The sequence below is a fragment of the Siphateles boraxobius genome, unplaced genomic scaffold (assembly GCF_051911475.1).
Source record: "Siphateles boraxobius isolate OS27281-9 unplaced genomic scaffold, OSU_SipBor_1 21, whole genome shotgun sequence".
NCBI lineage: Eukaryota > Metazoa > Chordata > Actinopteri > Cypriniformes > Leuciscidae > Siphateles > Siphateles boraxobius.
The window spans coordinates 1123908-1138775 of record NW_027508822.1 but is presented as its reverse complement, the minus strand read 5'-3'; the positions used below and the strand labels follow the sequence as shown (position 1 = coordinate 1138775).

At 36.9% G+C, this 14868-nt stretch overlaps 3 protein-coding genes and 1 pseudogene across 6 annotated transcripts in view; 2 read left to right on the top strand and 2 right to left on the bottom strand.

Annotated features, from left to right (window-relative positions):
- The window catches only part of LOC143746097 (uncharacterized), a 543695-nt gene that overhangs the window by 101985 nt on the left and 426842 nt on the right, over window positions 1-14868 (top strand). The window lies entirely within an intron of this gene.
- LOC143746127 (uncharacterized) overlaps window positions 1-14868 on the top strand; it is a 341659-nt pseudogene that overhangs the window by 191119 nt on the left and 135672 nt on the right. The window lies entirely within an intron of this gene.
- LOC143746085 (uncharacterized) overlaps window positions 1-14868 on the bottom strand; it is a 317610-nt gene that overhangs the window by 276287 nt on the left and 26455 nt on the right. The gene's annotated exons all lie outside the window — the stretch shown is intronic.
- Window positions 1-14868, bottom strand: part of LOC143746125 (galactose-specific lectin nattectin-like) — a 28665-nt gene that overhangs the window by 1532 nt on the left and 12265 nt on the right. The window contains exon 4 of the mRNA XM_077237896.1: window positions 253-332. Coding sequence (XP_077094011.1) covers window positions 253-332 — 80 coding nt within the window. The remainder of the gene's footprint in view (window positions 1-252; window positions 333-14868) is intronic.

Here is a 14868-nt window from a genome sequence, read left to right as displayed (position 1 = left end):
ATCTAGGATTAATAACTAATAAGTTATCCTAACACACTACTCTCATGATAACATGAAATGTGTTGTGTATTTTCCTAGAGCTCCATTGTAATGTCTCTACTGTTAACATACTTTTATTTTTAAACTGAGAAGCAAGTTGAAATTATTTTACTGCAATAATTGACAGGTGTCACAGATGTTTACAGAGTTGTTATTAACCAAGAATATACTTATATGATTTTAATGTCATATTAGAAGCTGAATGTATCATACCTCTGACTCAATCCACGTTTGAGCGTTATTGTAAAACTTGAAGCATCTGCATCTAAAGGCAGACCATCCTGGCCAACAGGCTGTTAAAGGGAAGTTTTGTGTGTTATTGTTTTTTATTTTTTCACCAATTTTAATGAATAAATTTCATTTAAAGATACAGAATGTCACTTTTGTCCCTTTAACTGTTAAAAAACAGAAAGTCATACAACATTGTATTGGTCGTGCTTCGGCTTTGCATGACAGATGAAGGCGACTCTTCACAATAGATGCTTTACAGTGAACTCCGTTAGAGAGATACATATGACGGTCTATCTGTTCAATAAAACACCTTACTCACCAGTCGAGGAATAAATCACCATCATCTCGACTTCGCTTTTACAACATTTCAAATCCCTCATCTCTGAAATCAGAGTCGATGTTGATTTTTGTTTTATTATGAGCTCTGTCAACAGCGGCAATACCGCCGACTACCCTCTACCGGCGACTACCCTCTGCCACTAACTAACCACTGACTACCCTCTGCCACTAACTAATTACTGACTACCCTCTGCCACTAAATAACCACTGACTACCCTCTGCCACTAACTAACCCTGCCACTAAATAACCACTGACTACCCTCTGCCACCAACTAACCCTGCCACTAACTAACCACTGACTACCCTCTGCCACTAACTAATTACTGACTTCCCTCTGCCAATATTAACCACTGACTACCCTCTGCCACTAACTAACCACTGACTACCCTCTGCCACTGACTAACCACTGACTACCCTCTGACACTAACTAACCACTGACTACCCTCTGCCACTGACTAACCACTGACTACCCTCTGCCACTGACTAACCACTGACTACCCTCTGACACTAACTAACCACTGACTACCCTCTGACACTAACTAACCACTGACTACCCTCTGCCACTGACTAACCACTGACTACCCTCTGCCACTGACTAACCACTGACTACCCTCTGACACTAACTAACCTCTGCCACTAACTAACCACTGACTACCCTCTGACACTAAATAACCACTGACTACCCTCTGCCACTAACTAACCACTGACTACCCTCTGCCACTAACTAACCACTGACTACCCTCTGACACTAACTAACCCTGCCACTAACTAACCACTGACTACCCTCTGCCACTAACTAACCACTGACTACCCTCTGCCACTAACTAACCTCTGCCACTGACTAACCACTGACTACCCTCTGACACTAACTAACCTCTGCCACTAACTAACCACTGACTACCCTCTGCCACTAACTAATTACTGACTACCCTCTGCCACTAAATAACCACTGACTACCCTCTGCCACTAACTAACCCTGCCACTAAATAACCACTGACTACCCTCTGCCACCAACTAACCCTGCCACTAACTAACCACTGACTACCCTCTGCCACTAACTAATTACTGACTTCCCTCTGCCAATATTAACCACTGACTACCCTCTGCCACTAACTAACCACTGACTACCCTCTGCCACTAACTAACCACTGACTACCCTCTGACACTAACTAACCACTGACTACCCTCTGCCACTGACTAACCACTGACTACCCTCTGCCACTGACTAACCACTGACTACCCTCTGACACTAACTAACCACTGACTACCCTCTGACACTAACTAACCACTGACTACCCTCTGCCACTGACTAACCACTGACTACCCTCTGCCACTGACTAACCACTGACTACCCTCTGACACTAACTAACCTCTGCCACTAACTAACCACTGACTACCCTCTGACACTAAATAACCACTGACTACCCTCTGCCACTAACTAACCACTGACTACCTCTGCCACTAACTAACCCTGCCACTAACTAACCACTGACTACCCTCTGACACTAAATAACCGCTGACATTAACTAACCACGGACTACCCTGTGCCATTAACTTACCAGTGACTACCCTCTGACACTAACTAACAGAGGTGGAAAGTAACGAATTACATTTACTCGCGTTACGTAATTGAGTAGTTTTTTTGTGTACTTCTACTTTTTAAAGTAGTTTTTAAAATCTGTACTTTTACTTTTACTTAAGTACGTTTTCTTTGAAGTATTGTACTTCGCTACATTTGAAATCATATCCGTTACTGAGTAAAAAATAATAATACAAGGGGGGGAAAAAAATCACACACTCCGGAAACTACTGAATTGATTGAAGGGCGGGAGAACAAACGCGCAAAAAAGGTGACGCAGACCCAGCTGAAGCTGAAAGCTAAGCGCCAAGCGAATTATGGCCAGTATGAAAAGTAGAAAAAAAGCGTGGTTGTCCTCGAGGATAGATATCCAATTTGCAAAAAATGTGGATGCAAAGTGGCTGCAAAAAGAGGATATAGGACACCATCCCTCCTGCAGATAAAGGTATGTCCCGATTTACGTGATGCAAAGGGAATCCCGGAATCAGTCATGAAAATAGGATTCACTTAATGCAGATGTCACGTAAAACATGTAAAATAATGGATGGATGAATACATGGAAAGTAGAACTGTGCAATAAATCCAATCGCGACATGGTCTGTGAATATTTAAGCTAAGCACAAAAATACTGCAAGTAAATATATAACCCTATTGTTCTGCTAAGCTGCGTTTTTCTACTACATACTCAAGTACTCGTGACGTTCATGGTGTTTTCAGCGTCTCAGAAACAATTTGAGGATATGAATACATGAACATTTCCAGAGCTGCTCTGAGAGAACGTCTAATGAGCATTTTCATATTTTTATTTGAGAAAATCCATTGTCGTATCCAATACAATCCAATACACTTTTAACAGGTCTTCACAACCCGTCAAAATAAAAGTTCGGTTTTACTAGGAGAAATTATGACAGAAATATATTACTATTGTAGGCATACAGTAGAACGTAGCCTACTTCTCAAAATAATAATAATAACAACAATAATAATAATAAATTTTATTTGAACATTATTTAAAGGAATATTTTTTCTGTCCATGGTTTAATTTAGTAAATCTGTTTTTGCAGCGCTTCCCCAAAAAATAAAAGGACACAAGTTTAAATTTACATTTGATTACCACCGTTTTTGAAAATATATTTGGATTAAATCATAAAAAGTAGGGGTGTAACGATACACAAAACTGACGGTTCGGTTTTCCCACGGTTTTGACGTCTCGGTTCGGTTCGGTTTAGAAAGCTAAAAAAAAAATTAAAAAGTGGTTTAATGAAAAAATGGTGTCTTTGTCTTTAAATTAATTCAATTACAATTAAACGTTTTGGAAGGATTAAAAATCTGCTAATGCTGTATAGGGAGCCGCACATTACTATAACATTAAAGGTTAACAACAGAGCCTAAATTTAGATGCTATTTATTTTTTAGAAATAATAATCAACACCCAACAAATTTTATGAAAACATGTAAACTGAACATAAGGCAGTTTTTGCATTAACTTTACTCAAATTTGTTATTGAAATATAATAATTTACACAGTTGCTGTCATTTTCATTAAAGATATTTTAAACGTACTTGAAATAATCAAAATATAATTAACAGGTTAAGTAAAATATAATATATAGGATAATATTGTGCATTTATTTAGTGCAAGAGTTAATTTCTCTAGGAACCAACAAGTTGTGGACACTTAATCACTAGCCTGCTGAGGTAAATATAATGCTAGTGACAAGCTATGCAGTTTTATTGACGTCTTTGCGCTGATGAAACACTGATTGAGCGATTACACGAGTTATGATGCCTTTCAGTAAGTATACCATAGGCGTAGCCACGGGTGTGCCAGGGCCACCCACAGTGGCAGCTGGCACACCTAAAAATAGATGCAGAATTATTTTTTAAAGTCTTAATAAAAATGTTTTTCTAAACTTGGACTATTGTTGTTTACTTACAATATTTGTACATTTAAAATGTATTTTAATTTTTGAAATTATCATCGTTAAAAAAATATCTGCCGACATTCGGACTGCCAAATCCGCAAACAGCCGCTGACTGACGGTAACAAGATTGTGCTGTTGAGGCTCGCGCAGAAGAGGAGAAATGGAAACAAATGAGCGCAGTTCACACAAAGAAACTTAATGAACATACAGCGGTTAAAAAATTAATGTTGAGTTTTTATATTTATAACATATGATATGATACAGTTAAGCAACATCACATGACCACGAGTGCTGAATACCATCACAACTGAAAATATGACAATTTCATATGACAGTTCAATAAACAAGGTAATTAATATCAAGTCACTTACATTTTAGACACAATATTGACTGTTTTTGTTCTATTTGAGCAGCGAAAATAGTTCAAAACAAAGATCACAGCAGAACCACAGAATCTCACCGGAAAAAATAACCGCATTACTGAATGATTCAGCGCTTTGGATGAATCGGTTGAGTCAAAGATTCAATGACCCATTAAACAACTGCCTCATTCCTGAACGATTCAGCCGTTTGAACAAATCATTTGAATAAATGACTCAATAACTCACTCATTAACATGGTCACCTGACGCCCCCTACTGGTGGTTTAGTTTCGTGTTTAAAAGTAGGCTATCATTCTATTTGAATATTCAAAAAATATTTAAAACAATCTCATAACATTATTTAATGCAGTTGTAAAATTTCAGTGTAAATTAATTAATTTGATTGGCAACAGCCGTATAGTTTCTTATTATTTCAATTGAATTTATTGATCAAATTTAAGCATTTAAAATGAAAGATGAAGCATATATTTAAACCGATAAGGGAAAAATGCTCTTCATAAAGGTTAAAATATGATAAATATGCAGATTTAAATATGTAAAAGCTGACTGAACACTGATGAGAATATTGCTTCAGAATAATTTGTATTTACAACACACAAAAAATCAAAATTCTTTCTGGACAAGCAATTTTTTTTACTTGGACAAGTGAATGACCGATTTACTTGTTCGAACGACAAGCATATGAAAAGCCTTAATGTTGAGCCCGGAGTTATATTTTATATAGGTCTAGTATTATGTTTACAGTGCCTAGCATAAGTTAACACACCCATGCTAAAGTTGATTAAAAAGAAGAATAAAAAAAATCTTTTGGAAATTGATCTTAATGCCTTAATTTAAAAAATGAGGAAAAATCCAACCTTTAAGGACACCAATTTTCTTTGTGAATGAATAATGTATTGTAAATAAATAAATGTTCTTCCTTAAAATACAGGTTGCATAAGTCAGGACACCCATATTTTAAATTCCCATAGAGTCAGCAGATTTTTATTTTTAAAGGCCAGTTGTTTCATGGTTCCAGGATAATATGCATCCTGATAAAGTTCCCTTGGCCTTTGGAATTAAAATATCCCACATCATCACATTCCCTTCACCATACCTAGAGATTGACATGGTTTTATTTCAGTTAGCCTAATAGCTGGTATGATTTGCATTGAGAGATGATCTTATGGAAAGTAGCCCCATGCCAATCTCTAGGTATGGTGAAGAGTGTGTGATGATGTGGGATAGTTTAATTCCAAAGGCCAAGGGAACTTTATCCATGAAATAACTGGCCTTTAAAAATAAAAATCTGCTGTCTCTAAGGCATTAAGATCAATTTCCAAAAGATGATTTTTTATTCCTCTTTTTAGTCAACTTTAGCATGGGTGTGTTCACTTAAGCTGGGCACTGTATGTGGCGAGCCTGAGTATAGTTTCACAAATCAGCCCAGTCTATTTGATAAAGTTAGTGATACGCCGGGTCAAGGTTTTTTTGCACATGTATCTGACAATAAATGTGGCACACCCAGTTTTTCTTATGCACACCCAGAGACGCTTTTCTGGCTACGCTAGTGAAGTATACTGTATTTTTCAACATACCTTCAGGTGTCCATTCATGTTTATTCTGTAACTGAGGAAGAGATGATCGCGTTTACTCGCGTTTACTCCGCGCTGCCGCTGCTGTTACAATCCGTGGTGACAGATAGTTTTAAACTGTGGGTACAGATTGTCAATTTACATCCAAGTGGACAGATTGGTAAACTGTGCCTAGTTTTGTAAAACTGTGCACACGGTAGTTTATTTTTCTTCTGTAATGAAGCTTGGCTGTCCATCTAGTGAAAAATGTTGGTACTGCGGCCAAATAAAATCTTACTGAAAGCTCATTTTTTGAGATATCAACCTAAAATTTGGAACACAACTTCTTCAGATTTTTGGCCTACATTTTCTGGCAGTTTTAGAGTAAAATATATTTTGTAATATATATATTTTATATAAAATATAAATAATTATATTTTTACATTGTTCATTTTCATAAACTCAAACTTGTATAACTTTTTTTCTGTTTCACTTTCATAACTTCATAATACTTCATTTCAACATTAATCTGGCAAATGTCTTCTTTAAAACAAGACCAACCATTGGTCTATATTCCAAAGCATTTAAGTTTGAATAGTGATTTTCATGTCTATGCGAAAAAAGGGGGAGTGACAGTTAAAGGGTTAAACGATATTAAACTATTATATCTATATCTAAAATATAATTTATATATAAAAACTCTCCTACAGTCCAGCACCATCGGTCGCGACTCGCACGTATTTTCATTTAAACGTCACTCACTGACGTTTTCCTAACCAGAAAAAAAAAACGATTGCCCTGCTCTGCCTCTGATTGGCTAGTACTCATTGCCATCTGGGTCAGAGCCAATTAGAAGCAGGATGTGGGTGGGAAAAAAACTCTGTGTATAGGGAAAGGGGAGAGACAGAGGGAACAGGCAAGACAAACTCCTACGTTTAAATAACATATAGAAAATATCTGCTTGACAACGAGCTGAGAACAAGCTCAAATAAGCAACTACACTTTAGAAACAAGCCCAGAAAAAAACGCGACCCGCGACTACCAATATTTGTAAGCGACTTTACAGAAAAACAAGCCCAAAGTCGCTTATAATAAGCGGACTTGGCAACACTGATTCCAGGTCCAATCAATGAGCCGGGCTGGGCGGGGCCGGGGTAGCTTGCAGGGCGGGGCGTGTTCGGTACGCCATGAGAGTATCGCTATTCGAATCGTGGGTTCTGTATCGCGGTTCTTCGGTTTGGTTCGAATATCGTTACACCCCTAATAAAAAGAAACATTAATTTTCTGAATAAAATACATTTCATAGGACATTATTATTCTTAAACATTTTAATAAATTATTAATGTTAAAAATAAGTTGTTAATCTAATTCATTATTAATTATCGAATTTAATTGATTAGACATGTTTTATTGAAATTTTAATAAACAAACAAATTATTTCAAGTTTGTTATAATAAAAGCATTTGTTCAACCAAAATAAAATCCTGTTTTCATTAATTTAACTGTCATTTTAACTGATGATAATAATAATAATACCCATAATTTAATAATACAGTTTATTTATTTAACAATTGATTAATACTGTAAACCGTGATATTTTCTGAGACGTTACCATACTGTGAAAATCTTATACCATTACAACCCTACACGGGAGGGTCCCCCACCCCACCCCCGCTGTCAAAAAAGTAACTCAGTAACTTTTACTCTGAGTCAATTTTAAATGAGCTACTTTTTACTTTTACTTGAGTAGATTTTTAGACCGGTACTTTTACTTGTACTTAAGTAAAATTTCATTGAAGTAGTAGTACTTTTACTTGAGTAGAATATTTTATTACTCTTTCCACCTCTGCTAACTAACCACTGCCACTAACTAACTACTGACTACCCTCTGCCACTAACTAACCACTGACTACCCTCTGCCACTAACTAACCACTGACTACCCTCTGCCACTAACTAGCCACTGACTACCCTCTGCCACTAACTAACCACTGACTACCCTCTGCCACTAACTAACCACTGACTACCCTCTGCCACTAACTAACCCTGCCACTAACTAACCCTGCCACTAACTAACCACCCTCTGACACTAACTAACCACTGACTACCCTCTGCCACTAACTAACCTCTGACTACCCTCTGCAACTAACTAACCCTGCCACTAACTAACCACTGACTACCCTCTGCCACTAACTAACACTGCCACTAACTAACCACTGACTACCCTCTGACACTAACTAACTACTGACTACCCTCTGCCACTAACTAACCACTGACTACCCTCTGCAACTAACTAACCACTGACTACCCTCTGCCACTAACTAACCCTGCCACTAACTAACCACTGACTACCCTCTGCCACTAACTAACCTCTGACTACCCTCTGCAACTAACTAACCCTGCCACTAACTAACCACTGACTACCCTCTGCCACTAACTAACCCTGCCACTAACTAACCACTGACTACCCTCTGACATTAACTAACCACTGACTACCCTCTGCCACTAACTAACCACTGACTACCCTCTGCCACTAACTAACCCTGCCACTAACTAACCACTGACTACCCTCTGCCACTAACTAACCACTGACTACCCTCTGCCACTTACTAACCACTGACTACCCTCTGCCACTAACTAACCCTGACCCTAACTAACCACGGACTACCCTCTGACACTAACTAACCACTGCCACTAACTAACCACTGACTACACTGTGCCACTAACTAACGACTGACTACCCACTGACTACCCTGTGCCACTAACTAACCACTGACTACCCTGTGCCACTAACTAACCACTGACTACCCTGTGCCACTAACTAACCACTGACTACCCTGTGCCACTAAATAACCACTGACTACCCTCTGCCACTAACTAACCCTGCCACTAAATAACCACTGACTACCCTCTGCCACCAACTAACCCTGCCACTAACTAACCACTGACTACCCTCTGCCACTAACTAATTACTGACTTCCCTCTGCCAATATTAACCACTGACTACCCTCTGCCACTAACTAACCACTGACTACCCTCTGCCACTAACTAACCACTGACTACCCTCTGACACTAACTAACCACTGACTACCCTCTGCCACTGACTAACCACTGACTACCCTCTGCCACTGACTAACCACTGACTACCCTCTGACACTAACTAACCACTGACTACCCTCTGACACTAACTAACCACTGACTACCCTCTGCCACTGACTAACCACTGACTACCCTCTGCCACTGACTAACCACTGACTACCCTCTGACACTAACTAACCTCTGCCACTAACTAACCACTGACTACCCTCTGACACTAAATAACCACTGACTACCCTCTGCCACTAACTAACCACTGACTACCTCTGCCACTAACTAACCCTGCCACTAACTAACCACTGACTACCCTCTGACACTAAATAACCGCTGACATTAACTAACCACGGACTACCCTGTGCCATTAACTTACCAGTGACTACCCTCTGACACTAACTAACAGAGGTGGAAAGTAACGAATTACATTTACTCGCGTTACGTAATTGAGTAGTTTTTTTGTGTACTTCTACTTTTTAAAGTAGTTTTTAAAATCTGTACTTTTACTTTTACTTAAGTACGTTTTCTTTGAAGTATTGTACTTCGCTACATTTGAAATCATATCCGTTACTGAGTAAAAAATAATAATACAAGGGGGGGAAAAAAATCACACACTCCGGAAACTACTGAATTGATTGAAGGGCGGGAGAACAAACGCGCAAAAAAGGTGACGCAGACCCAGCTGAAGCTGAAAGCTAAGCGCCAAGCGAATTATGGCCAGTATGAAAAGTAGAAAAAAAGCGTGGTTGTCCTCGAGGATAGATATCCAATTTGCAAAAAATGTGGATGCAAAGTGGCTGCAAAAAGAGGATATAGGACACCATCCCTCCTGCAGATAAAGGTATGTCCCGATTTACGTGATGCAAAGGGAATCCCGGAATCAGTCATGAAAATAGGATTCACTTAATGCAGATGTCACGTAAAACATGTAAAATAATGGATGGATGAATACATGGAAAGTAGAACTGTGCAATAAATCCAATCGCGACATGGTCTGTGAATATTTAAGCTAAGCACAAAAATACTGCAAGTAAATATATAACCCTATTGTTCTGCTAAGCTGCGTTTTTCTACTACATACTCAAGTACTCGTGACGTTCATGGTGTTTTCAGCGTCTCAGAAACAATTTGAGGATATGAATACATGAACATTTCCAGAGCTGCTCTGAGAGAACGTCTAATGAGCATTTTCATATTTTTATTTGAGAAAATCCATTGTCGTATCCAATACAATCCAATACACTTTTAACAGGTCTTCACAACCCGTCAAAATAAAAGTTCGGTTTTACTAGGAGAAATTATGACAGAAATATATTACTATTGTAGGCATACAGTAGAACGTAGCCTACTTCTCAAAATAATAATAATAACAACAATAATAATAATAAATTTTATTTGAACATTATTTAAAGGAATATTTTTTCTGTCCATGGTTTAATTTAGTAAATCTGTTTTTGCAGCGCTTCCCCAAAAAATAAAAGGACACAAGTTTAAATTTACATTTGATTACCACCGTTTTTGAAAATATATTTGGATTAAATCATAAAAAGTAGGGGTGTAACGATACACAAAACTGACGGTTCGGTTTTCCCACGGTTTTGACGTCTCGGTTCGGTTCGGTTTAGAAAGCTAAAAAAAAAATTAAAAAGTGGTTTAATGAAAAAATGGTGTCTTTGTCTTTAAATTAATTCAATTACAATTAAACGTTTTGGAAGGATTAAAAATCTGCTAATGCTGTATAGGGAGCCGCACATTACTATAACATTAAAGGTTAACAACAGAGCCTAAATTTAGATGCTATTTATTTTTTAGAAATAATAATCAACACCCAACAAATTTTATGAAAACATGTAAACTGAACATAAGGCAGTTTTTGCATTAACTTTACTCAAATTTGTTATTGAAATATAATAATTTACACAGTTGCTGTCATTTTCATTAAAGATATTTTAAACGTACTTGAAATAATCAAAATATAATTAACAGGTTAAGTAAAATATAATATATAGGATAATATTGTGCATTTATTTAGTGCAAGAGTTAATTTCTCTAGGAACCAACAAGTTGTGGACACTTAATCACTAGCCTGCTGAGGTAAATATAATGCTAGTGACAAGCTATGCAGTTTTATTGACGTCTTTGCGCTGATGAAACACTGATTGAGCGATTACACGAGTTATGATGCCTTTCAGTAAGTATACCATAGGCGTAGCCACGGGTGTGCCAGGGCCACCCACAGTGGCAGCTGGCACACCTAAAAATAGATGCAGAATTATTTTTTAAAGTCTTAATAAAAATGTTTTTCTAAACTTGGACTATTGTTGTTTACTTACAATATTTGTACATTTAAAATGTATTTTAATTTTTGAAATTATCATCGTTAAAAAAATATCTGCCGACATTCGGACTGCCAAATCCGCAAACAGCCGCTGACTGACGGTAACAAGATTGTGCTGTTGAGGCTCGCGCAGAAGAGGAGAAATGGAAACAAATGAGCGCAGTTCACACAAAGAAACTTAATGAACATACAGCGGTTAAAAAATTAATGTTGAGTTTTTATATTTATAACATATGATATGATACAGTTAAGCAACATCACATGACCACGAGTGCTGAATACCATCACAACTGAAAATATGACAATTTCATATGACAGTTCAATAAACAAGGTAATTAATATCAAGTCACTTACATTTTAGACACAATATTGACTGTTTTTGTTCTATTTGAGCAGCGAAAATAGTTCAAAACAAAGATCACAGCAGAACCACAGAATCTCACCGGAAAAAATAACCGCATTACTGAATGATTCAGCGCTTTGGATGAATCGGTTGAGTCAAAGATTCAATGACCCATTAAACAACTGCCTCATTCCTGAACGATTCAGCCGTTTGAACAAATCATTTGAATAAATGACTCAATAACTCACTCATTAACATGGTCACCTGACGCCCCCTACTGGTGGTTTAGTTTCGTGTTTAAAAGTAGGCTATCATTCTATTTGAATATTCAAAAAATATTTAAAACAATCTCATAACATTATTTAATGCAGTTGTAAAATTTCAGTGTAAATTAATTAATTTGATTGGCAACAGCCGTATAGTTTCTTATTATTTCAATTGAATTTATTGATCAAATTTAAGCATTTAAAATGAAAGATGAAGCATATATTTAAACCGATAAGGGAAAAATGCTCTTCATAAAGGTTAAAATATGATAAATATGCAGATTTAAATATGTAAAAGCTGACTGAACACTGATGAGAATATTGCTTCAGAATAATTTGTATTTACAACACACAAAAAATCAAAATTCTTTCTGGACAAGCAATTTTTTTTACTTGGACAAGTGAATGACCGATTTACTTGTTCGAACGACAAGCATATGAAAAGCCTTAATGTTGAGCCCGGAGTTATATTTTATATAGGTCTAGTATTATGTTTACAGTGCCTAGCATAAGTTAACACACCCATGCTAAAGTTGATTAAAAAGAAGAATAAAAAAAATCTTTTGGAAATTGATCTTAATGCCTTAATTTAAAAAATGAGGAAAAATCCAACCTTTAAGGACACCAATTTTCTTTGTGAATGAATAATGTATTGTAAATAAATAAATGTTCTTCCTTAAAATACAGGTTGCATAAGTCAGGACACCCATATTTTAAATTCCCATAGAGTCAGCAGATTTTTATTTTTAAAGGCCAGTTGTTTCATGGTTCCAGGATAATATGCATCCTGATAAAGTTCCCTTGGCCTTTGGAATTAAAATATCCCACATCATCACATTCCCTTCACCATACCTAGAGATTGACATGGTTTTATTTCAGTTAGCCTAATAGCTGGTATGATTTGCATTGAGAGATGATCTTATGGAAAGTAGCCCCATGCCAATCTCTAGGTATGGTGAAGAGTGTGTGATGATGTGGGATAGTTTAATTCCAAAGGCCAAGGGAACTTTATCCATGAAATAACTGGCCTTTAAAAATAAAAATCTGCTGTCTCTAAGGCATTAAGATCAATTTCCAAAAGATGATTTTTTATTCCTCTTTTTAGTCAACTTTAGCATGGGTGTGTTCACTTAAGCTGGGCACTGTATGTGGCGAGCCTGAGTATAGTTTCACAAATCAGCCCAGTCTATTTGATAAAGTTAGTGATACGCCGGGTCAAGGTTTTTTTGCACATGTATCTGACAATAAATGTGGCACACCCAGTTTTTCTTATGCACACCCAGAGACGCTTTTCTGGCTACGCTAGTGAAGTATACTGTATTTTTCAACATACCTTCAGGTGTCCATTCATGTTTATTCTGTAACTGAGGAAGAGATGATCGCGTTTACTCGCGTTTACTCCGCGCTGCCGCTGCTGTTACAATCCGTGGTGACAGATAGTTTTAAACTGTGGGTACAGATTGTCAATTTACATCCAAGTGGACAGATTGGTAAACTGTGCCTAGTTTTGTAAAACTGTGCACACGGTAGTTTATTTTTCTTCTGTAATGAAGCTTGGCTGTCCATCTAGTGAAAAATGTTGGTACTGCGGCCAAATAAAATCTTACTGAAAGCTCATTTTTTGAGATATCAACCTAAAATTTGGAACACAACTTCTTCAGATTTTTGGCCTACATTTTCTGGCAGTTTTAGAGTAAAATATATTTTGTAATATATATATTTTATATAAAATATAAATAATTATATTTTTACATTGTTCATTTTCATAAACTCAAACTTGTATAACTTTTTTTCTGTTTCACTTTCATAACTTCATAATACTTCATTTCAACATTAATCTGGCAAATGTCTTCTTTAAAACAAGACCAACCATTGGTCTATATTCCAAAGCATTTAAGTTTGAATAGTGATTTTCATGTCTATGCGAAAAAAGGGGGAGTGACAGTTAAAGGGTTAAACGATATTAAACTATTATATCTATATCTAAAATATAATTTATATATAAAAACTCTCCTACAGTCCAGCACCATCGGTCGCGACTCGCACGTATTTTCATTTAAACGTCACTCACTGACGTTTTCCTAACCAGAAAAAAAAAACGATTGCCCTGCTCTGCCTCTGATTGGCTAGTACTCATTGCCATCTGGGTCAGAGCCAATTAGAAGCAGGATGTGGGTGGGAAAAAAACTCTGTGTATAGGGAAAGGGGAGAGACAGAGGGAACAGGCAAGACAAACTCCTACGTTTAAATAACATATAGAAAATATCTGCTTGACAACGAGCTGAGAACAAGCTCAAATAAGCAACTACACTTTAGAAACAAGCCCAGAAAAAAACGCGACCCGCGACTACCAATATTTGTAAGCGACTTTACAGAAAAACAAGCCCAAAGTCGCTTATAATAAGCGGACTTGGCAACACTGATTCCAGGTCCAATCAATGAGCCGGGCTGGGCGGGGCCGGGGTAGCTTGCAGGGCGGGGCGTGTTCGGTACGCCATGAGAGTATCGCTATTCGAATCGTGGGTTCTGTATCGCGGTTCTTCGGTTTGGTTCGAATATCGTTACACCCCTAATAAAAAGAAACATTAATTTTCTGAATAAAATACATTTCATAGGACATTATTATTCTTAAACATTTTAATAAATTATTAATGTTAAAAATAAGTTGTTAATCTAATTCATTATTAATTATCGAATTTAATTGATTAGACATGTTTTATTGAAATTTTAATAAACAAACAAATTATTTCAAGTTTGTTATAATAAAAGCATTTGTTCAACCAAA